Genomic DNA, 25,037 nt, shown 5'->3' on the forward strand with positions numbered 1-25,037 from the left:
TAAAATGTAGTACCTTGAGCTCTCTCCCAAAACAGACTGAATCCAAATTCAGCATGCAAGAGCAGAGCTTTGCCCTTCAGCAGTACTGATGTCTTCAGGGAGGCAGCCTTACCTTGCAAGCTACCTCCACCAGCCTCATCCTGACAGATGGGTTCTCTGGGAGCTTTGTGCCAATCACCAGCAGGGTGTCCAGCAGCTGAGCAAGGACTTGGTGAGACTCTGCAAAACAAAGCAGGGAAAGGTTATGCACCTCTTTGCTGAGCTCCAGAACCACAGAATCACTCTGGTTGGAAGGTCCTCCTGGAGCCTTTTCCTTCAGAGGAGAAAAGAAGCCCAGTTTCCTTGGCTTCTCCTTGCAGATAACATACTAAAGCCACCAATCACCTTGGTACCAGGCCAGGCTGGATGGGGCCCTGGGCAGCCTGGTTTAGTACCAGATCTGGAGGCTGGTAGACCTGACTGCAGCAGGGGGATTGGAGCTTGATGATCTTTGAGGTCCCTTCCAACCCAAGACATTCTATGATTCACCTGTCACTAAGTGATACTAAAATAAAATTAAACTGCATCAAGAACATACAAGCAGTGAATATAAAACAGAAAATAAAAACGGACTTCAATGAAGACACAAACAGAATCACCTGTACTTCACTGTCTATTAGAAAACCAATGTTACTACACTAATGCCCTGATGAGCTGCTTTGCAGTACACTAAGGAAAAACACTGCTCCTAACAAGATTCCACTTCAAGCAAGGCCTGAAAGGCATCTGAAAAAACTCAACTTACTCTCATTCTGAAGTGTGTTGATGGCATCATCCACAATGCAGTCTGGGGAAAATCCTGGAGTCTTCGATAACAAACCCAGCAAGGAAGCAATCTTCAGTCTTACAGAAGCATCATTCTCCTGGAAGGAAGCAACAGATATGAGGAGCAAGTTTTTCCCACAGAGGGTGGTGAGACTTGGAACAGGTTGCCCAAGGAGGCTGTGGATGCCCCATCCCTGCAGGCATTCAAGGCCAGGCTGGATGTGGCTCTGGGCAGCCTGGGCTGCTGTTGGTGACCTGCACACAGCAGGGGGTTGGAACTGGATGAGCACTGTGCTCCTTTGCAACCCAGACAATTCTATTATTCTCTCATTTTTCAGTTGGGAGAGCAAAACACTCTGCAGGGAGGCAGGATCCACTCACATTTCAGCACAAGGGACCAAACTTTGCCATAAGGTTCCTTCCTCCTCTATGCTCCACCTTGCAGTAAGTCAATCACACCAAAGTGTTCTTCTTGCAGCTTCCACTACACTACAAATTAACTCTTTTACCTCTTAATTTCTGAGTAATTACTCATTATTGTTTGAAAATAAAAGTTTAAATAATCAGGGTTTCAGGATTCTGAAAAACTCCCTGTTAAATGTTCCTATCCTGTAAGTTAAAATAAACAAATGGGAGGATTTTAGAAGATGAACTGACACTGATGGTCTTTGGATTTCAGCTAAACGTTGGGGTCCATAGCCTAGAGAAAAAGTTCACAGCAAGGAGGAATCCTGCTAGAAAGATATAAGCAGATATAAGATAGAAAGATACAAAGCAAACAAACCCAAGGCAGCAAGGTTAAAAAAAAAATAAATAGGAGCACATGTTAGCTGGATACATCTCTAAATGCTGTCACATGTGGTGATTACATAAATAAGCTTCACAAATTATCATTAATTTTAAGTTCTTTAAGAGCTCATGCATTTTGAAGGGCTGTAAATAGGAGTATTCCACAGACCTGTGCACTCAGCACTTCAGTCCTAATTGGAAGCCCTCTTCCATCCTCACATTGCAAGGATATCCAACAGAAGGCAGAAGGACACAAAGGAGTCTGGATTTTACACTCTCTCCAATGCACCTCTGTATTCAGCACTGCAGTTCTGCACCTCTCTTATCACAGCAATGACACCTTTCAACAGCGTTTAGGAGAGACTCCAAGAGCAGCAGCAGGCCCTTAAGTCACTGCATCTCTAACCCCTCAACCCAACAACCCTCAACAGCTGGAAAGAGCCCTCTGGGATCCGTTCAGGCACTGTCTGATGGCACACCATTTCTGCCAGCAACAACCAGCTCATTCTGTGCCACCAGCCCAGAGACAATGAAACAACTGTCAGCAAACTGTCAGAAAAGCATAGAGGAAGAGGCTGATGATTTTTCTGATGCTTTTCAGAGGACAGATCCCAAACTGTCCTGTTTGCCCATCATACTGTAAACGAAAGAAGGAACAATAACAACAGGCAGTCACGCTCCAACAACAAATACAGAGACTGACAAAATCCTTACAGCTCTAGCATCAATTCAAAGCCTTTCAGTACCTAAGGGGAGCCTACAAACAGGAGGGGAGTCAGCTCTTGGAAAGGCGAGATGACAGCAGGACAAGGGGAAATGGTTTGAAGTTGAGGGAGGGAAGATTTAGGTTGGATGTCAGGGGGAAGCTCTTTAGAGAGTGGCGAGGTGCTGGAACAGCTGCCCAGAGGTTGCAGATGCCCCGTCCATCCCTGGAGGTGTTCAAGGCCAGGTTGGATGGGGCCCTGGGCAGCCTGGTCTAATATTAGATATGGTGGTTGGTGGCCCTGGATGCTGCAGGGGGGGTGGAGCTTGATGATCCTTGAGGTCCTTTCCAACCCAAGCCATTCTACGAAAGTAGAGAAGATCCAATTGAAAAGAAAAGAAAGAATAGCAGAAGGACGTTTACAAGAAATAGCACATATTTCTGTTAGCAACAATCAAATTTGAGTTATCAAGTGAAGGATCAATATCTGGACAGCATAAAGCATCCATTCTTTTATCTTGTTGTTCAAAATTTTTTGTTGGTTGAAGAAAAAAAAAAAAAAAGTCTACCACTTCTGCTTTTCAGCAGTGTCTTTTAGAAGTGGTCTGCATTGTAAGCTATAGCTAAAAAATTTCCGTACTCTTAAAAGAAATTAAGCAGGATTTAGATAAAGTTGAGCCAGCTTTGGACAACTGGGTTACTTGGAAAACTTCTTGTCATGCCGCCTGCTCCTTGTTAAGCTGATGCAAACTAATCATGCAGATCACCTGCAGGAATCATGGAATCATTCAAGTTGGAAAAGACCTCTAAGATCACCAAGTCCAACCCCAGCCTGTCCCACCATGCCCACTGACCACGTAATAGAATCATAGAATCACAAGGTTGGAAACGACCTACAAGATCATCCAGTCCAACCGTCTCCTCATCACCACTGCCACCACTAGCACTAAACCACATCACACAGCACGTCATCCAGACGCCTCTTGAACACTGCCAGGGACGGCGACTCCACCACCTCCCTGGGCAGCCATTCCAGTACCTGACCACTCTCTGAGGGAAAAAGTTCTTCCTTGTGTCCAACCTAAACCTCCTCTGGTACAACTTGCGGCCATTGCCCCGTGTGCTGCTCGTTGCCTGGGAAAAGAGGCCAAATCCCTCTTCACCACAGCCTCTCTTCAGGAGGTTGTAGAGAGCAATGAGGTCTCCCCTGAGCCTCCTCTTCTCCAGACTGAACAATCCCAGCTCCCTCAGCCGCTCCTCATCAGCCCTGTGCTCCAGACCCTTCACCAGTTTCGTTGCCCTTCTCTGGACACGCTCCCAACATCTTTCCTGTAGTGAGGGACCCAAAACTGAACACAGCACTCGAGGTGCGGCCTCACCAGTGCTGAGTACAGGGGGATGATCACCTCCCTGCTCCTGCTGGCCACACTATTTCTAATGCAGGCCAGGATGCTGTTGGCCCTCTTGGCCACCTGGGCACACTGTCGGCTCATGTTCAGCCGAGCATCAACCAACACCCCCAGGTCCTTCTCTTCTTCACACTCATCCAGCCACTCATCCCCAAGCCTGTAACGCTGCATAGGGTTGTTGTGCCCAAAGTGCAGGACCCGACACTTGGCCTTGTTGAACCTCATCCCATTCACCTCAGCCCAGCGGTTCAGCCTGTCTAAATCCCTCTGAAGGGCCTCCCTACCCTCAGGCAGATCAGCACCACCTCCCAGCTTGGTGTCATCTGCAAACTTGCTGAGGGTGCACTCAATCCCCTCATCTAGGTCATCAACAAAGATATTAAACAAGATGGACCCCAGCACCGACCCCTGGGGGACTCCACTTGAAACGGGTCGCCAGCTGGACTTCACTCCACTCACCATGACCTGCTGGGCACGGCTCTGTAGCCAGTTCCTTACCCAAAGAAGTGTATACCTGTTCAGACCACGGGCAGCCAGTTTCCCCAGAAGAAGCCTGTGAGGGACCGTGTCAAAGGCTTTGCTGAAGTCTAGGAAGACTACATCAACAGCCCTTCCCTCATCTATCAGACCAGTCACCCAGTCATAGACGTCTCTCAGTGCCACATCTCCTCCATGGCTTTTGAACACCTCCAGGGACGGTGATTCCACCACCTCTCTGGGCAGCCTGTGCCATTACATAAGCATACTTTCAGGGATTTTTTTCTAATATCCTACCTGAACCTCCCCTAGTGCAACCTGAGGCCATTACCTCCTGGCTCACTTCCCTGTCACCGAGTCCTGAAACTGCTAAAACCAAGTGACATGAGCTGTAACCACACAGGTGAAGGACTACAACCACTCACTGTCCTCACGCAACACTGTTGGCAACTGAGATGGCAACACAGGAAACAGCAGCTTCCCATCCTACCTCCAACCCTATCCAAAGATAAAAGGTCAGAATGGGGTTTCTGGCAGATCTTTGGCTCCCAGCTTCATTACCTTATAATAATGTTCCAGCAGGATTCGGACAACCCCTTCCACGCTTTCCACTTCCACAGGCTTCCTGGCAAACTGCAGCAGGTACTGCAAGGCATCTGCAGGCGAGGTGGCTTTACAAAGGTCGACGTGGAGCGCTGCTGACTTGCTGGGCTTGGTCAGCCGCAGTTTCTTAGCAGACAGGTCCTCATGCTGCTGCTGTGGGCCAGAGGCAGAGCAACACAATTCAGAAACACCATGCAAATCCTTCCCAGAGCAAACTGCTTCCCACAAAGGCAGCCCGAGGGAGTTCCTGCACCCCACCGCAAACACCGCCCTTTCCCTTGCCTGTCACAGAACAGTATCTATTCTGGAAGCACATTCCATAGAATCATTAAATGGCCAGGGTTGGAAAGGACCTCAAGGATCATGAAGCTCCAACCCCCCTGCAAGGCTGCCAACCTCCATATTTAATAATACACCAAGCTGCCCGGGGCCCCATCCAACCCGGCCTTGAACACCTCTGGGGATGAACGGGGCATCCACAGTCTTTCTGAGCAGCTGTTTGAGCACCTCACCGCTCTCTCTGTAAAGAATTTCCCCCTGACATTCAACCTCAATCTTCCCTCCCTCAACTTCAAACCATTTCCCCTTGTCCTGCCGTTGTCTACCCTTTCAAAGAGTTGATTCCCATCCTCTTTGTAGGCTCCCTTTAGGCACTGAAAGGCTGCAATGAGGTCGCCCCACAGCCTTCTCTTCTCCAGGCTGAACAAGCCCAGCTCCCTCAGCCTGCCTTCTGTCTTCGTAGGGGAAGTGCTCCAGCCTTCTGATCTTCTTTGTGGCTCTCCTCTGGACCCTCTCCAACAGCTCCCTGTCTTCTTTGTACTGGGGGCTGCAGACCTGGACACAGTACTCCAGATGGGGCCTCACAAGTGCAAAGTAGAGGGGGACAATCACCTCCCTGTCCCTGCTGGCCACCCCTCTTCTGATGGAGCCCAGGATACCATTTGCTTTCCGAGCTGCAAGAACACGCTGCGGCTCACGCTCTGTTTTTCATCCATCAGGACCCCCAGGTTCTTCTCTGCAAGGCTAGATTTCCCAGCCCAGTGGGGCAGCTCCCACCCTCAGGTGAGCACTACATCTCCTCAAGTTGCTCTGCCCCTTTCAACCCCTTCTCCTACACCTCCCAGCTGTCCTCTCCCTCCCCGAGCTGAGGCCACCACATCCCCCGCATCTCCCCCAAGGCCTGCAGTAACCCACCCCAAACCTGAGGCAGCCCCAACGCTCCCCTTTCCCAGGAAGCCACCCCTGGATTAGGCCCCAGGCTGCTACCACCGCCCTTCCCACACTCACCGGAATCACCCTACAGAGCTCGGAGCTCTCCTCGCTCACCTGGACCACCTTGGTGAACTCCTCGTACACCCGCTTCTTCAGGTGTGCCGCCATGTCGCGGCCGCCCTACGCGCCCCTCCCCCCGCCGCCATACCATAGAGTCGCCCTCTCGTGACGTAGCGAACGGAGAGTACTCTCTTTCCAGCTGGAGGTTCCGCTCTATGGTCAGGAGGTCTGGGCTGGGAGGCCTCCTGTTGCCATGAGAACGCGCGCTGCGTTCAAGATGGCGGCTGCGGCCTGCTCCGCCTCGGGGTTGGTGTCGTCACCCAGCGGGTGCGCTGGAGCTCGGTTTTCCTCATCAATACGCGCCGTACGGAGCCGAGTGTCAGCAGCTCCGACGGGGGATGCCATCACACAAACCCCAGCGAGTCTGCTTAGCTGCGGGTTTATAATTTAATATTATGTGTGAGAAGTGCTGGTGTCTCCCTCAGGTTTTTCCCAGTGCCCAGTAAAAGATAACGCAAAACCGCAGGGACACACAAAGAAGAGCCATCCCTTCTCTTCCCAGTTGCAACAAAATTCTTCATCATGTCACAAAACCATTAAGGATAGAAAAGACCTCTAGGATCCCCAAGCCCACCCCCATCCCAGCCCCCCATGCCCACTGACCACGACCCTCAGTGCCAGATCCCACCTGAGCACCTCCAGCAGCAGTGACCCCTCGCACGCTCCCAGCTCCTCTAAAGATCATCTGCTCCAACTCCCCTGCAATGAACAGGGACACCTACAGCTCCACCAGGTTACTCAGAGCCCCATCCAGCCTGACCTTGTGTGTCTCCGGGACATTAAAGGCAAGCTGTGCATTGGACACAGCCAAACACATAATGCAGCCTTCAAGTGTGTCTCCTTCAAGGAGGGGGGAAAAGGGGGGCAGCAGCACCAAAGAGCCCCTGTGACAAGTATCTGTCTAGAGGCAGTTAGAAATACAGCATGTAAGACAGCCAGGGATAGCTGCACGTGGACATCTTAGGGATATAATGATCTGTGAAGGGATTGGAGTATAAAGCTTTCCAACTTGTCTATCAGTGTCACCGGTATCAGCTAAAAGATCATAGAAACGTAGAATATTCCGAGCTGAAAGGGGCATAAGGATCATCGAGTCCAGCTCCTGGCTCCACACAGCACCACCCAAAGATAGAATCATAGAATCATAGAATCACCAAGGTTGGAAAAGACCTAAAAGCTCATCCAGTCCAACCGTTCACCTATTCCCAATAGCTCCCACTAAACCACGTCCCTCAACACAACATCCAGCCTTTCCTTGAACACCCCCAGGCTCGGTGACTCCACCACCTCCCTGGGCATCCATTCCAGTGCCTGACCACCCTTTCTGAAAAGTAATACTTCCTCATGTCCAGATCAGACCATTTGAGAGCATTGTAGAGGAAATACATCCATAATCAAATTAGCTGTGATGACTTGAACATCCCAGAGTTATTAAAACCATCTTAATGGCCGTCTGCAGTAAAAAAGTACAAGACAAACAAACAAAATACCAACTTTGGAATGCTCAGATTTTTTAAACACAGTGTAGGAACCAACTCGTGTTCTGTTAAGAATCGCCTCTGGGCCCCAGGCTTTCACTTCAGTAGCATTTCCTTCCAGTCAAATCACAGGGGGGTTTCCCTAAACTTATACATTTAAAAATAGTGTTGTGATAACAGTGAATGGCACAAGACGAAAGACTGAAATAGGGTGACATGAGAGAGAAGTATGGTTCTTTAGGTGACATCTCATCAGTGATTTTTACCTCTTCTTCATAAAATTGTAGAATCCCCAGTTCGAAGGGGCCCATAAAAGATATAATCATAAGATCATTAAAGATCCAAATCTAAGTTGAGCAAGTATTTACACAGCTTTCAGGGATTCCACTTGAAACGGTGCAGATGCAATTTTTTTCATCAGAGAGGTCATGCCTGGCAATACATGAGAAACATAAGTGAAGCATTAATCAGAAGAAAGCTTTTATGTATTCCCCTCGTTTCTCTCAACAATAGTTCAAAATCTGATCTGTTGCTTCTCAAAGATGTTTTTTTTTCCAACATTGCAGCTGTGAGCTAGCATTTAAAGATTAGTCTGTGTGCTTTATGGACAGACCATTGTCTGTCTTTACCTAGAATAAATCTGTGGACCAGACTGCTGCACTCCATACAGCAGATCCTAACTTATGAGAAGTATTCACAGTGAGGAGAAGGCTCTGAGGACAGCAGGTTAGGGTGAATGGGCTCTGTAGCTCTCAGTATTTATGACTCAAAATAAGGCAGAGTAGGAGACCTGTCCACGTGCTGCTCCTAACCCTACTAGCAACTCTGGACTCTGGGGTAGTAATTAGTTCCAGTTTCTAGTGAGAGACCAACTTCCCGTGTCCACAAGACACATTTGGACATACTCATTTCTCTTAGGTTGAGTGCAGTTTGCTCAACTTCAGGTCTGGCTCCCATTTCAAAACACATACCTTGAAAATTGTACAGTTAACCGTTAATGCCCAACAAAACAGTGGCTCTCAAATGTTCTTTAATTTGGCAAACAACCAAAGAAGAGACTTTTATGGGCCCACGCGTTTCTTCCTGTCCCTCCAGTAGTCCAGGGCTTAGTCTCCACAGCCCAAGTTCATTTGTTTTGATAACTGGTTTCTTCCACTCTCCATCAAGAAAGGCACTTTGCTACCACCAGGTGAACCGGATTATGTGGAAGAAATCCTGGGATTTGAAGCGAAACCCTTTTTCAGCACCGTGAGCATGTAAGGAGATTTCGTACCCTTTGTCTTTCACGTCCATTTGAATGCAGTCCAGTAAATCATAAATAGTTGGAGCTGCCTTCCAGGGGCCAAATTTCACCACGGATTTTTTATCCATATCCAAGCTGTTCAAGGCATCCTGACACCTGGCCACGTCTTCCTCCGTTTTGACAACACATATGATGACGCTGGAGTAGCGGGACGCGACCGCTTCAGCCCGTGCGATGCGGATCATCAGCTCCACGTTCTCACTGTAGCTGGGCACACGGGCCAGGAACTGCTTCCTTGCCACACGTTCCCCAAAAATCTGAGGGGAGTCCTCCAGCTGCTTGATTAAGGGTTCAATGTCGTAGAACAAAGCTTCCTTGTAGACATCCTGGATGCACTGGGTGGGCACCTGGTTACTGCGCAGATATTCCAAGATGTATTTGAAGTAGGTCCCCGGCCTGTCAATGAAGATCCTCCCTTTGGAGTCTGTCCTGAGTTTGTGCTGGCCGGTGAACATCTCTGCCAGCTTGGAACCGGGGTGTTTCTTCAAGGTGCTCAGCGCTGTCGTGTACATCTCCCCGCCGACATTCAGCTCCACGATTGGTGGCAACTACAGATGTCACAAGGGGAGAAAAACCACACATGTAAGCCATTGGAGGTTGCCAACACAGAAGAATCAAGGAAAAAATACAATTGCAACTGGAAGCTCTCGTGGCAGTGTAAAAAGCAGGAAGAGTCATAGAATCACCAAGGTTGGAAAAGACCTATAAGATCATCCAGTCCAACCATCCACCAATCGCCAATACTTCGCACTAAACCACGTCCCTCAACACAACATCTAAATGTTCCTTGAACAGGTCCAGGGTCGGTGACTCCACCACCTCCCTGGGCAGCCCATTCCAGTGCCTGTCCACCCTCCCATGGAGGACAGGTGAGAATATCTACACCACACACCACGTATTGCTAAAAGCAGCCGCAGGATATTTATATTTGGCCCTCGTACCCAGATCAGCAGAAGCATGGATATTTTTGAATGGATTCATCTTCACCACACCTTTAGGACTTAGGAAAGGGTCATTTTGCTGATATCTGAGGTGCAGTGCAATATCTGTTTAACTGTGCATTTGATAGGAAGTAACGAGAATCATAGAATTATAGAATCATAGAACGGCTTCTATGGGCTGGAAGGGACCTCAAAGATCATCTTGTTCCAGTTCCTTTTCTTGCAGACAGGGTTGCTGATCACTAGATCAAGCACTAGATCACATTGCTCAGGATCCCATCTAGCCTGGCCTTGAACACCTGCAGGGACAGGGCAAAATAGTTTGTGCAACTGATGTGGATTTAAGAACTAAGATTTAATGTTTGGATTTTTACCTCTATTTATTTTATTTCACTGTGCATTAATGCCACTGCTATTTGAAACAGGAGAGGCCTGAATGCCCAGAGAGCTGAACCTGGAGTCACTTCTGATGACATTCCTGACTTATTTCAATGCTGAAGAATTTTAACAGCCATCTTTGCATTTTTGTAGGACTTGGGAGAGCAGGAGGAGAAGGAAGAAATGAGGCAGTTCTTTTCCCTCCCTCTGCCAGTCCAGTAATGCAAGTCATATGCCTGGCCAGGACCGCACCTGTACTGGGAAGGCTTGAGTCAATAAACAACCCTTTTCTCCAGGAGCTCACCTGCTCTTTCTTGGATCTGATCACACAGCGATCTGCTTCAGTGCTACCAGTCACATGCTTCAGCGTGTACCTAAGAGCTTAGCTGGATCCAGCCTGTGGTGCCCTGTGGGTACGTACCCACAGGATGAGATGACATGAGCTGATCTCACTGTTACACCAGGACAAAGGGGAGGCTCCTGCTGCCCCCTCCCCTGTCTTTCCTTGTCCCTGCTTCTTACTTTGTGCCAGCTCTGTTTCTCCTTCATTTTAGCAAGCTGAAGTGGCTCGCAGAGGATTTAATTAGCACCAGAGCTAGCAAAATGAGGGGACAGGAACAGACAACTCATAGCAGAGGGAGATTATGTCTTTTAAATGACTGCAAGCTATAAGGTTTAGCTGCAGTGAGTTCACAGCGTAGGGAAACCAGGACACAACAGGAGATTCAGAACAAAGACCCAGCTGGAGAATTGCTTTGCTCTAATGTAGGTGGCTTCATCTCCAGGGCAATTATTTGCACCAGGGCCAAGAGAACATAAAAGGATTCTGTCTGACAATATGTAGTGTAAAGAGCATGGCCCAAAGCTGTTTCTGTAGCAAAGCCTAGCAGTTAGAAAATCTGCCATTAGTCCAAGTGGTAACAACAGCTTCTCCTGTCAGGCATTGTTTGTCAGGAGGGTCTCATGCTTTTGAGCCTCTTCTTTTAAGATGGAAGGTCAAGGCAAACCAGTTAGTAATAGGTCCAGGGAGGGAAAAGTAAAACATTGTCTGTTTTCTGCTCAGTAAAAGGCCCCTTGTCTTGTGGTTAACACTGATTTTCCTTAAAGCTTGAAAAACCACTGCTCCCACCTGCTAATTCTGCACATCTTAAGCACCGAGCAAATTACTCATCATTGGAGACCACTGAAAAACCCTTGAATACACAGCAAGCTTTTACTCAGGGATCTGGCAAATTAAAGTTAACATCAAATGAATTACATAGTCTGCAAAGGAGAAAAATAACCAGTGAGGTTGATTGCTGTAGCTTTGTGCACCTCCAAGGGACATTGCCTTGCTTTAACCAGGCTGGTGCAAACAGGTTGGAGTCAAACACAGCTTTTCACCTAGAATTCCCGCCTTGCTCACACATCTGGCATGTCCCTGTGCCTTCAAAGTATCAGATGGACGCAAAAGAATGCTGAAACTAACCCAAAGGGGATTCTCTGATCCCAGAAGGGGCCATGCCCCCAAACCTTGCACTGTACTCACCATATGCTGGCTGCCAGCAACCTGTTTCCCGATGGGCTTGTGCTCCGAGGAAATGCTCATCTCTCCTCGTTGTGCTCCAGCCCTCTTTTCAGCAGATTCTCCTTCAGTGGGTCAGGCTCTTGCCCAACTGCTGCCCCTCAAATTCAAGATTGCCCCACGCACAGCACGGGCTGCAGGTCTGGCCAGAGGGGAGGGAGCAGCACGGAAGCGGAACTGTTTGCTCGTTTGTTTTCTGGCAATCAGCAAGCAGCAGCAGGGCGGATTTGGGCTGGCTGCCATCACGCATTCACCTGCAGATGTCAGAGCTGAATCAGCCCTTCCAAAGAAGGCCCAGCTTTCCTGAGGAATCCCACAGCCTCTGCCTGAGTTGGATCAAAACCTGTACACACTTTTGGTGCTTCTTAGCGTTTGCATGCTGCTCTTTTAATGATGCGTGTCCCAAACCATCTCACCGATCCCACCGTTGTGCCTGGCAGTGTCAGAGCAGGGTGCTGGCCATAAAGCCAGGTGATGTTATTTTCTTCATTGCCAATGCAGTCTCCAGGCTCAGAGTAATTTGTGCAGGGTAAATAAAACCAGTCCTGAATCTCCACTGGTACAGATGGACAAAACCACACGGGCTCTGATTTCTCTATCAGCTTCTCTTTCAGCTTACTTGTGTGCTTTTTCTTTTTTTTTTTTCCAGTTTTATCTGTTGGTCTCATGAAAAATGTTATCTGCTCAACCAGCCTTGCTGTCTTTCATTTCAGGCTGCTTCCTTTACCAGCAACAAAAGGGAAAAAGGGAATCAGTGCTGTGGTTTAAGCCCCGGGTGGCTGAGCACCCACTGGGAGTTAGAACTCATGGACTGAGATAGAATTATTTACTAAAATAGAGAAAAGGATAATAATTATGACAAATATTTATATATATGAATGTATTTAACAAGTGATGCACAAGCAATTGCTCACCAGTCCCCAACTGGTGCCCAGCTAGAAGAAGAGAGCGAGATCAACTCCCACCCCCTTCACACGCATGATGTCATAAATATGGAATATCCCTTTGGCCAGTTTAAGTCGTCCCTCCTAGTTCTGTTCTCTCCCAGTTCCTTAGGCCCTTCACTGAGAATGGCCTTGGCTCTGTTCAACCTCATTAGCAGCAACTATAAACATTGGTGTGTCATCAACATTGCATTTCTCCTAGAAACAAAACATAGCATCATACAAAGAAAACAGTTCAATCCCAGCTGAAACCAAGACATGCTTCCAAATCATCAAGACTGGATAAGACCTCTAAGATCATCTAGTACAAGCCCAACCCATGCCCACCATGCCCACTATGTCCCTCAGTGCTACTTCTCCACAGTTCTCGAGCACCTCCAGGGAAGTTATTGCACCGCCTCCCTAAGCAGCCTCTTCCAGTACTTGGTATTTTTTTTCTGAGAAGAAATTTTTCCTAATATCCATCCTGGAGCAACTTGAGGCCATCACCTCTCTTTCTATCGTTTTTATTGGATCTCCACCTCACCACTACTTGCTTTCAGGGATTTGCTGAGCAACAAGGTCTCCCCTGAGCCTCCTCTTCTCCAGACTGAACCATCCCAATTCCCTCATCCACTCCCTGTAAGACTGTGCTCCCGACCTTTCACGGGCTAGCTGCTCTTCTTCAGACACATCTTTAAAAATGAACACTTATTGGAAAAAAAGCTGGAAGATCTGAGTGCTCTTAGTCTTAAATTCCTGCAAATCCCACTCATTCATCTTGCTCATCCAAGTGTCCTACATATGACTGACAGAGGTGGAACCCATACTTTTTTGACACAGTTTCAGTGCTGGAGATGACAGCCTTCTCTTTTGCAGCTGTAGAACTGGATGGATGGACAGAATGTGGACAATTTCCCTGTGTTACAACCAAAGGAGATTGGTGTGGTTGAGAACAAACTTCAATGCTGCAATCAGATTCTCACCACATCAGCACAAGGAATAGCTGCTAGCTGTCATCTACAGCTCTTCTACCCTACAAGGCCCACTACAGCCATTTCTTCAGTCCGATGGACATACTGGACAGGTTCCCTCACTCTCTCACTCCTTTTTTACATCCTGGACGCTTTTGCCAGCACACTATAGAACAAAGAATCGGCATTTTGAGATATTTGGCTGGAATTTGCCACCTATGTGGAGAATCTGATTGTTATTATTCAGGCTTCTTCTGGAACTTCTTAATCCCACTCGCTTGAAGATGTCATTTTTCAGTCCTGCTATGCACATTTTTTCTCTCTTTTTTGGTAAGGATTTGATTTAAAATGCCATAGTCATCTGATCTAAGAAGGGGCCTGAGGAAAAGCTGTCTCACAGCCCAAGCCATTGGCATACCACTACCTACCCATTGGGCCTCTGTGCCTTTCTTTTGGCAGTCACATCAGAGATGGCAGCCTGGATTACTGGGACCACACATCTGATCTGTATGGTGTCCCAGCCATGGAAAGCTTTGCAGGGAGTCATCTCTCTGCATCAAAGCCCTCTGGGCCTGCACTAAGGGGAAACAGTCACTTTTGTAGTTCATCACTCCTCCTTTTACCCCCATGGTCAAAGTGATGCTGAGGAAACCAGTGGGTGGGAAGCAAACACTGAAAGGCAAAAGTGAGATCATGGCTCTGGAGGGGGCTGGAGGGCTCTCAGCACTCCATGCTGCTGGTATCAGCTAACCCAGGCTGGTTCAAATTCCATTCTTCCCTTGGGAGAGAAGTGAAAAGCCAAAAGCACGAATGTCTCCGTAGCCTTGGGCAACCCTGTCCTGGGATTCCCACAACCCCATTGTGGCTCTTGCTCCGCACTCCCTGGGAGGCCTTGGCCACCACTGTGCTGTTTCTGGGACTTTAGCTGGCTTTCTCCCTTTGGGGAATGAAATTTGCTTTGTATTAAGCTGGAATTCCTACCCAGGGTCTCTGCTGGGCTTTATTGTTACCGCTTGACTCGGATCCCTGAAATCCCTCATCCTTTCTGAAAGCTGTCTCTGATGCACTGATGGTCTTTTGGGGACCAACCTGCTTGCTGCAGAGCAGGGAAGGAGATCTCTGAGGAAGTTTGCTGAGTAGATTGAGAAGAATCAGCAAGGTGCTGATCTGAGAACTTGGGAATCTGGGGGATAGCCAGGGGGAAACAAGATGTGGTGGTGGGTGAAGGTCCTGGTGTTTGTTTTCTGTAGTTGCCATTGCCTTTCATCTAGAAGAACACTGGTGCTTCTCCTATCAAAGGAGTGAGCTAGAATGAGAAAACATGGAATTGCTGTGGTTTTTGGGGCACCCTATGAATGAGGAGAGATTAGCCAGTAGGATGGCAAGAAGCTTGAAGCACTGCTATAACCTGCAGCTGTGTCACCTTTACAGATCCCTTCCTCTTCTCGTAGAGAAGGTCACCATGACCAATTGGAGAGGCTGGCTGCCAAAATGGGCCATGGAACCTGAGGAGGACGAGCAACAGGACCATGAGATGTTCTCCATTCCTCTGCTGGCTCCATGCACACAATAATGCTTCGAGCCTCTTGCCTACCCTTAGAGCGGCTTCTTTTTCTGACATTGCTTTTGTAGGCATTTCAGAAATAGGTCTCCTTCTGTCCCCATCTCCAAGGACATCTCCAAGAATGCAAGCTCTTACAGGCTTCCTTCCATTGCTGAAAAGGATTACCCTGCAGCCGAGCCACGTGCAAACAACCGGGCTATGAGTCACAAGAATAGCTTTATTACAAGCTGAGAACTTTGTGCCTGCTGAGGAAGGAGGAACTTGACAATGGCTTTGTGGGGAATAAATTTGTGTTTTTGAAAATGGTATAAATGCGTAGATAACAATGCACTGGAACAGATTTGTGCTGGTAAATGCATCAAATTGGAAAACAGCATTGTCCATACAAGTGTTTTTAACAGATTTATTAGCACATTGGATTGGCAGCTTCTGTTTGTGAGTTAGATCAACAACATTCCTTTTTGGCTTTTGCGCCCCAGTACAAGTAAATACATTAAATCCAATGGGGGGAAAAAAAAAGAATTAAATGGCTACAGAAAGCAGCTGCTAAATCAGAAAGAGAAATGAGAAGCTTGGAGAAATGCAGGGGAAACAGCTGAGGGGAGCACAGAGCAGCTCCTGATTGTCTTTTATTTCCTTGCGTCTGACATCTTAGTTTCCTGAGGAGATAAAGCCACTTAGCTTAGGTCCATTTGCCTGGGACACGGAGGCAATGATCCAGATCTGATCCCCATCTCCTGTGTCATATTGCAGCCACTAGTGTTATTACTGCTGGGAGTGAGGATAAATTGGTGTAAAGGGCCCCCACCTGCTCCAAGGGGTCTCAGTGGAGGAGATTCCTGTGGAAAGCTGGGGAACAAGCCAGGTAATATTAAACAGCAGCAACAGGCTGGCAAAGAGGAGAGGCACAGCTATTCTAAACTCTTATTTGGGCACTATTTGCTATCATCTCACCACTTTTCCTTTGAGAAAAGCTCCTGTGTACAGCCAGTGTTACAGGGTTTCTGAAACAGATCCCAGCACTGGAGCTGCATTACCTACCAAGGTTCCTGTCGAGGCAGCCTGCCCCAGAGCTTGCCTTGCCTTCCCATCTCTTCATAGTCTTCACTTCTCCATGAATTTGATATGGCTCTACCTTATTCATTAGACTGCAGCCTGCATGGATGCACCTTGGACATTTGCTAAGTACAGCCATTAATTTCCAGCATGGGGAAACTTGAATGTAGGCAAATTTCTAGCCTAGCAGGATGAGGCACAGAACAGCCAAAAAACAAATCCAGCAGCATTTGCTATAGATCTGCTGAGAAATTGCACCAGTGTGGAGCACTTAGGAGCTACTCCTAAGTCAAACAGCCAGCCACTGTGCAAACACCACGAGCGCTTCCACCCAGGGCCTTCCAGCCATTTAGCTGCTCCACCCAGCTCTGTGTGCCTGGGTGGCTTTAGCACGTGCCTTTGGACAGGCCCCAGGACAACAAAAGCCAAGACAGCTGAGTACCTCCATTCATTACCAGTGAATGAATGGGGATAGGTATACCCAGAGTACAGCCTCAACCCCTCATATTCCCGTCTGGTGAAACACCCAACAAGCCATCAATGTCCACGTTCCTAAGAAACATTAGTCTCCTGATCATCATGCCCACTGACTTCTTTCTTCTTTTTATATCACATTCAAATTGGCTCGTAGACCTTCCTGGAGCAAGAAGCCAAACTAGATGCAACCGTGCTCCCTTCTTTCTCTCTGTCCTCATGTCCCTGATGTGCCTTCATGGAAGGTGTGGGCAGAGCTGAATTCCAAAATTCCCAGCTCCTTCTCACCCAGTGACCCTATTAAACATATTGGCATGGATCCAGTCGGCTGGATCTTGAGGGACTTTGGCTTGTTTCCAGTCTAAGTTCAGGCTAATGCTGTCTGTCTAGCCAGGAAAGGGACAATCTGCAGAACAGCATTCTGGTGTAGTCTATGGAGAAGGGAAACCCAGCCAGTGGGTTTATGCCTGATCTCACGGAGGCTACAGCTTACTTCTTCCCAGTGGTGGAGAAGAGGAAACATGGGGCTGGTAATGGGAAAGCAAAGTTGAGAGATAAGACCACGTTCTGCAAATTAGGCACACAGAAATAAGGGAAGAAAGAGAAAACAGACTTTGGCTGCGTACCTTTGGGAGACTGTGTGACTGCATCTTCAGTCAAGAGGAAATCCTCGTGCCTAATAAGAGATAAGCTCTGGTTCTGTACACTCCTGCCCTGTTTCTTTGATGGGTGCTTGGGAACAATTTCACAGCAGTTTGTAGACACCTTATTTTGTCCTTGGGTAGTACAAGGCCTCTTACAGGAAATGTCTCTCCCTAAGGAACCCCAGCAGAGCAGGATGCACATGAGAGCATGTGCAGCACAAACACAGCTCACAGCCCCGGGCGCAGTTGCAATCCTCTTTCCACAGATGCTGTCAAATCTCTGTTTTCTTTAATCAAAACTGAAACCTGATGGAGTACTGGGGTTTGTTCAACCAAAACATCTGTGTTTCAGCAGTTGGATTTCTTTTGAAGAGGCCCAGAGAGGCATGGGGATGACTCCCTCTAGTGCCCAGTTCAGTAGCTTTTCCACAGTGACTGATCTGGGAGACACCTCTGGGGGGGCACAGCCTGTGCAAAGAGCACCAAACCGCTGCCCAGTAAGGAACGGAGGGTGAGCACGGCCCTCGCCTTCCCATTCAACATGTCAGAGGATCTCCACGCTCTCTTCTCTGCCTGGCTCCAGAGGGTGCCACAGCCCCAGTGGAGACCAAGTGGAGAGGAGGCAGAATTGTCCCTAGGGCAGTCTGTGGTGGAGATGGCGTGATGGCACAATGTGATGGAGATGGCATGAAGGGCTGGATGAGTGTGGGATAGGGGAAGATGTGTGCAGCTACTGATTGGGTTGGGACGTAAAGGTTGGTTGGGATGTGGACAAGCTGGTGATCCAGGAGGAGGAGATAGGAAGGGGGGGAAAGATGCTGGAGGACAGGCTCCCAGCACCTGGATCAAAAACCAGGAGGATTGCTCCAAGCTTTTGCAAAATGTGAGAGCCAGAGAGCTTTGGGAACAACTATCCCAGCACAAACCCAATTCCCACTCTCCAAAGGAGAAACCCAGATCACCTCCCTGCACTAGAGTTTGACCTTGGTGGCCAAGGTGCTCCTTGTCATCGTGGGCTAGGGGACAGTAGCTCTGCAAAAGTGATGGCTTGTAGAAAACACACATGTACATTTCTCAAGGCTTTGCATTTTATTTCAGATCACTGACTTTGGGAACTGGTGACATTATCAAAGAAACCAGTGGAGAGGTGGTTTAGGCACATGCAGAACAAAAGCTTTGTTTCAAGGTTACAGACGCCTTCTAAGAAGCAGTAACAGAAAACGTTCTTTTCTGCCCTGCCTGCTGCAAGGCAATCCCCTAGAAATGGAGGTGAAACAAAGCAATGAGGTTTGCTGGGAGGATCAGCCGTGTGACAGCTTGGATGGTACACCAAGCTCTGTGCTGGACACAAAAGATGTTCCTCGGTGGGACTTGGCACAGGAGTAAAGCTGCCGCTGGGGTGCAAATGTCAGACCACCCTGTGGGGAGAATGGACACAGTTTGGTTGGAATGTCCTCATTCCTGGTCATGTATCTTCCAAAATGAGAGCTGACTTTTTGTGTAGAACATCCTTTCTATGCTCTGTTTCACTGCAAGAACCATCAGAGCTTGGTTTGATCTTGAGCCTGTGTCTGTGGTGGAGTGCAAGGGCCATGGAATCCCAGGGGTGAAAGTCTCACCAGCACAGAGCCTGGGCTGGCTTTCTGGGGGAGGAATGAGGTAGTAGAGCTGTTGGCAGACGGAATGTCAAATTAGGCATCTGGAGACCGAAAATGCCAAAATGCCCTTTACTCCATGAGGATGGTTTGGGATCTTTTACCCAGCAGCAGCCAGACACTGTCTGTGCTGCAAGCAGGAGAGTCTTGGGGTCAGCATGGAACTCCCAGAGTGACCCTTGTTCAGTGACGCAGCCTGTGCCACTGGGGGATTGAGAAAGACAAACTCAGCAGAATCTGTTGAGCAACGAAGTGCAAAGGACAGAGACTCAAAACTCCTGGGATTTTGGGAGGTGATGCAAACATTGGAAAGACGCCCAGATGATGGAGCAATAAGACAACGTAAATTACCCCCCAACCAGCTTGCCTTGCCTCTGCATCTCCCCACGCTCCTACCTTGCACTCTCCGCATGCAAGCTCATGAGCTGCTCTGACCTTCACCAAGGTTGATCTCCTCCAGGATCTGGCTGTACCTCCGGGTGAGAGCTTTGGTGTTTTTGGTGAGGTCGGTCAGAACCTGCTGTAAACCATTCATGTGGTGGGACAGCCGCTCCTCCAGATTCCCATCTATGCCATCATCTGGGGCCGTGTCGGATTCAGCATTGCCGGTGGGGCTCTGATCGGTGACGGAGGCCAGGCCTCGCTCCACCACGGGCTTGATGGCCTTGAGGAGCTGGTAGCGCTCATACAGGTCCGCGGGGCCGCCGGCGGCTGGGTCGGCGCCATCCTGCGGGAAGACCCCTCGCAGCAGGCTGGGGAACATCACCTCCTGCTCCATCTTCTGCGTGGCTGAGAAGTACTGCTCCATGCCACGTGCCTCGGCTCTCCTCGCGTCCCGCCGCTGCCCGGCCCCATGGAGGCTTTTTATAGAGTCAAGGAACGTCCCCGCTCCTCTATCCCTCTGCTCCCTCCTGCTAGGCTGGGTTTGGCTCCAGCCCTACTGGGCTCAGCTGTGCTGTGTCCCTGGCTCTGTGCCCCTGTCCTCATCTGAGCACACCCTTGTCCTTAGCCCCAGCTGGCTGTGATGCTGCCATGTCCCTGGGCACGCATGGAGCAGGGTGGTGAGGTACCCGAGGCCTCTCACCCCTTCCTGCCCAGCACTGCCATCCCCCAGCTCTTGCACTGCGGTGGTAATTCCCCAGCACTACATGCAGCCTCCACGTGTGCTGCTGGACCTCCCAAAACCATCAGGAGATGGTCTGCTCTCCCTATGCTCCAGCAGGGTCACCCAGAGCAGGTGCCCCAGCCCTGTGTCCAGCCCGGATATGGGTATCCCCAACAGTGGATATCCTATAACATCCTGGGGCTGCTTGTGCTACCCTCACACCAAAAATTATCGTCCCATGTCCTCCCCCACTAGGGATCCCCCCGTGTCCCTCATGGATGCTCTTTCCCCATCCCACGGGGTAACGTGTAGCCCCAGTGCTGTGGTGTGGTATGACTGGGACGTGGTGTCCTGGTCATCCGATGAGGTGGTTTGTGGCTGGTGACACGCTGGGACCAGCACTGTGGTTTATCCACTGCGTTTCTGACACTGAGCCTGCACTCCCAGCTCTCTCACTCCTGGTTCATCTCCTGTTGTCACATGGAGCTCCAGTGTTGCCATCCTGCTGGGTGAAGCTCTGTGAACAGCAGAGCTTTTCCCCCCAGTGCTGGCAGCAGTGACTGCGCCCAGGAGCCCCTCAGAGCTGAGCAGAGCCCAGCATGGCCCTACCACTGCTGCGCCTGTCCCTGCTGCTCCCAGCCGTGTTGGCCATATGAGGACAATGACCGCCCCGTGGCCACCTGCCTCTTATCAGCCGCATCCCACCCTGGGCTGACACTTGCCTGGGGACACGGTGCCGGGCTGCCAGGGACCTCTGGTGCTCATCCCAGGTCACAGAGCGGATCTGGAACGTCTCACAGCTCTTATCAGCCATGTTCTATAGCAGTACTGAGCACTGGGATGTCCGGAGGTGACACATCCATGGGCACCCTGAGCCTCTCCGGCCCGAGCCAAAGCACAGCCCAAGGAGCCTGCAGCCCTCCTCCCTGCCTCCACTGTCTTGTGATACAGGGGCTGTCCTTCTTTAGCCACAACAATTCCATGCAGCATTATGGGCCTGGGGTGGAATGGAAAGATGTGTGTTGGGAAAGGATTTGGGTGTGGGGGAGTATCTGTGACAAAGCAGATTTTATCCACAATTGCAATGGCAGGAGCAGGAGCGCCTGCACAAAACAGTGCTACATCTTTTATGCCCTATTGCTCAACACTTATTTTTTCCACCCCTGGTTCCTCACTGGTTGAGTACTTCAGGTTCACAATCTTCCCAACATTCAGCTAAACATACAGATATTGGATAAACATAAATTCTTGGTAGCTAAGCATATATGGCTAATTAGTTAACTTCTCACATTTGCTCACGCAACATTAGGCTGCTATTCCTGGACACCTGCTATCCTTAGACAGAGATAAGTTTGGAAGGAAAGATGTAGGGGGGTATCTGTTGCATTCCTCCTAATCCAAAAGTGGGACAGTTTGTGCTCATGTAGAGGCCCTAGGTTGGTCTTTTGCTGAGGGCCTCTGGGCAAAACAGAATAGCCTATAATACAGAAGCTGCCATTTTTGTACTTATTATTTCATCTTAACTACTGAGCATGCATAAGTATGGAAAGTTTAGCTAAAGGACAAGTGATGAGGATTATTAAAGACCCTCCTTTGTTGGAATGAAGAAAGACTTGTTAGTACCAATAAAGGTCACTAGGTGACAGCACAGACCATAAAATACTCCCCTTGCTAGTTCTAATCGCAGAAACATTTCAGTCCCACACACCTTCTGCACAGGTCATCTCCCCCATTTGTTTCTGGCCAGGACAACACAAAACATTTGGAGTCTTCCATTATTTGGCAGCCCACCTTCTGCTCCTTTGTCACACGTGGACCCGTGTTTCCTTGCCACTCACTTCTGTCAGACACCTCAGGTTCAGCAGGGCTTGCCTGCTCAGCTTGACCTTTGTAGCATCTGCTCACAGCCATGCCAGGTGTACAAACCAGACATCTTGTGATCATTTTGATAGGTTCTGTCTGGTGGCACAGTTACAATCTTCTGGTTTTCTCCCTCCATGTCTGCTGAACTTGTTTGCACCTCCCAAGGTCTTTTGCTAATCAGAGCGAGAATGTCTGTATTTTCTCCCCATGATGCACAGATTAAAGGAAGCAAAGTAAAGGACCCGGATAAACTAATCGAGGGGGCTTGGAGAGTATACAGAAACAGGGATTGTAATGAAAGAAAGAAATTGGGAAGAACAGCAGCTGCTGCATTAGAGCAGGAGATGGAAGGGCCCAGGGAGGGTTTTGCCCCCAGTGCATTGAAAGCAGTGTGCAAACAGCAGGGAAATGGAGCATTGGTGGAGGTGCACCAAGCTGAGGGGGAAGGGAACCACCTCTGATCACAGAAGCTGAATGAGGAACTTTGGAAGTGGGAATAAGAAAGTCATATTATTATTATGAGGTTTAACAAAAGCAAGTGTAGAGTCTTGCATCTGGGGAGGAATAATTGCATGCACCAGTACAGGTTGGGGGATGAGCTGCTGGAGGGGAGCTCTGCGGAAAGGGACCTGGGTGTCCTGGTGGACAACAGGTTGGCCATGAGCCAGCAGTGTGCCCTTGTGGCCAAAAAGGCCAATGGCTTACTGGGGTGCATTAAAAAGAGCGTGTCCAGCAGGTCGAGGGAGGTAATCCTCCCCCTCTGCTCTGCCCTGGTGAGGCCTCATCTGGAGTACTGCGTCCAGTTCTGGGCTCCCCAGTACAAAAAAGACAGGGATCTCTTGGAAAGAGTCCAGCGGAGGGCCACGAAGATGGTGAAGGGCCTGGAGCATCTCTCCTATGAGGAAAGGCTGAGTGAACTGGGTCTGTTCAGCCTTGGGAAGAGAAGACTGAGAGGGGACCTGATCCAGGTCTATAAATATCTAAGGTGTGGGGGGCAGAATGGCGAGGCCGGACTCTTTTCAGTGGTGAGTGGAGACAGGACAAGGGGAAATGGCTGGAAACTGCAGCATAGGAAGTTCCGCACAAACATGCACAAGAACTTCTTTACAGTGAGGTGACGGAGCACTGGAACAGGCTGCCCAGGGAGGTGGTGGAGTCTCCTTCTCTGGAGATGTTCAAGACCTGCCTGGATGCCGACCTGTGCGACCTGGTGTAGGGAACCTGCTTTGGCAGGGGGTTGGACTTGATGATCTCTGGAGGTCCCTTCCAACCCCTACAATTCTGTGATTCTGTGATTCTGTGATTCTGTGATCTTGCTAACGATAAAAAAGCTCACACACAAGGCTGCTAGGCGTAACCAGTTGTGTGTGTATAAAAGGTTGTAAGAACCTACAATAAAGGTCCTTGTTCTGCAGCAGCAAGGGAGTCTGCACCTCTGGCAGCACGGGCAAGGGAGCTTGGAGAGCTTGCCAGAGAGAAGTTTGATCACAGCAGACCAATGGCTAGGATTTGATTGCAGCTAGGAGAGAAGGGTAAAGATGTTTGTTTTCTGGTAGATACGGGTGCCTCTCACTGTGCTGCACCAAGAATTACCACCCATGGATGATTTTTGTAGCAGTAGTAGGAGCTACTGGCCAACAAGAAAAAGCTTACCAATTAAATTTTAAAAAAAAATGGATCTAAGGGTAAAGCAAGAAACAATAGGAGTAAGTGACTATAGCTGTAAATAACTTTCTGTGAACGTTTTGTTTTGTAAAGAGATCTAATTTAGTGGTTTGCTCTATTTTACAAGCAGGTATTCCAGCTGGGCTCTGTATCACACACTGGCCATGCGGATGTGGAGGACAAACGGAAAAACCCTGCAGACCCTGAGAGGAATAAAAGCAGGAGAGAATCGGTGATGGGTGAGAGAGGAACAGAGCACTTTGAAGCAGGGGATGCCCTGCTGGCACTGCCTGTTGCACCCATCGTGGGCATGTTCCTCCTCTCTCCTTTTGGCAGTTTGCAGTCTCCCAAGGGTCGATGGGCAATAATACATGAGCTTAGGAAGCTTCCATTTCCCACTCGCGGAATTGTCTAAAACAGATGCCTGTGTGAGTGTGTGCATATCGACTCAAAACACGGTGATCCACTATGTGACTCTCATGTTTAGCATGTTATCAATTGAGGCTTTGATTGAGTTATGATGATTATGCTATTAATAACTGCTGTTATTTTATACTGTGGTAATAGTTTGCTAATCAACGAGAAAGGGGAAAGTTATAAGGGAGGATGGAAAGCTAAAAACGAAACTTGTGAATATATTCGGGGGTGTCGTTGGGGGCAAGATGGAGAGAGAACTTGCAAAAAATAGAATCACAGCATGGCCTGGGTTGCAAAGGACCACAAAGATCATCCAGACCCCTGCTATGTGCAGGGTCACCAGCCACCAGCCCAGGCTGCCCAGAGCCACATCCAGCCTGGCCTTGAATGCCTGCAGGGATGGGGCATCCACAGCCTCCTTGGGCAACCTGTTCCAGTGCCTCATCACCCTGTGGGTGAAAAACTTCCTCCTAAGATCTAACCTAAACCTCCTCTGTCTCAGTTTAAGACTACTCCCCCTCTTCTTATCACTGTCCACCCTCTTTTGTCTCACTGCATTTGTGTGCGTTCTAGTTTGTGTTCTGTGCTTGCTGCAGCGTATACAGAAAATGGTACAAGATGCTATGAAGTATGAAGCACACTTTTTTATTAATATAGAAGGGTATGGTGCTGGGGAGGATGTAACTGTGAGGGATTCATCAAGGGGCTCAGCAGACTCCGTGATAGGCCTTATTGCTAAGAGGCTTTGAGAGTCTGTAATCTAAGACAAGGAACAGATGGGGTTAAAGGGTAAACACTTGTACCAGCAACAGTGCAGCCAGCGCTGTTGGAGCAGAGCTGAGCGTCTCTCTGTGCTCAGCTCTGGTGAGGCTGCACCTCGAGCGCTGTGTTCAGTTCTGGGCTCCTCACCACCAGA

At 49.0% G+C, this 25,037-nt stretch overlaps 3 protein-coding genes across 3 annotated transcripts in view; all 3 read right to left on the bottom strand.

Annotated features, from left to right (window-relative positions):
* Positions 1-6,165, bottom strand: part of INTS4 (integrator complex subunit 4) — a gene marked incomplete at both ends in the record, with an annotated part of 33,010 nt that extends 26,845 nt beyond the window's left edge. The window contains 4 exons of the mRNA XM_079544301.1: positions 113-219; positions 785-902; positions 4,744-4,935; positions 6,112-6,165. Coding sequence (XP_079400427.1) covers positions 113-219; positions 785-902; positions 4,744-4,935; positions 6,112-6,165 — 471 coding nt within the window. The remainder of the gene's footprint in view (positions 1-112; positions 220-784; positions 903-4,743; positions 4,936-6,111) is intronic.
* Positions 6,166-8,774: 2,609 nt separating this feature from the next.
* KCTD14 (potassium channel tetramerization domain containing 14) lies at positions 8,775-11,805 on the bottom strand (the record flags this gene model as incomplete). Its single annotated transcript, XM_079549105.1, has 2 exons — positions 8,775-9,446; positions 11,746-11,805. 2 exons carry the CDS (start codon positions 11,803-11,805, stop codon positions 8,775-8,777), a joined length of 732 nt encoding a protein of 243 aa, XP_079405231.1.
* Positions 11,806-19,489: 7,684 nt separating this feature from the next.
* Positions 19,490-19,879, bottom strand: LOC306953998 (thyroid hormone-inducible hepatic protein-like; the record flags this gene model as incomplete). Its single annotated transcript, XM_079545040.1, has 1 exon — positions 19,490-19,879. The coding sequence occupies one exon, from the start codon at positions 19,877-19,879 to the stop codon at positions 19,490-19,492; it is 390 nt and encodes a 129-aa protein (XP_079401166.1).
* Positions 19,880-25,037: the final 5,158 nt, after the last annotated feature.

Source organism: Tetrao urogallus (assembly GCF_951394365.1).
Source record: "Tetrao urogallus genome assembly, chromosome: 1".
Taxonomy (NCBI): Eukaryota; Metazoa; Chordata; class Aves; order Galliformes; family Phasianidae; genus Tetrao; species Tetrao urogallus.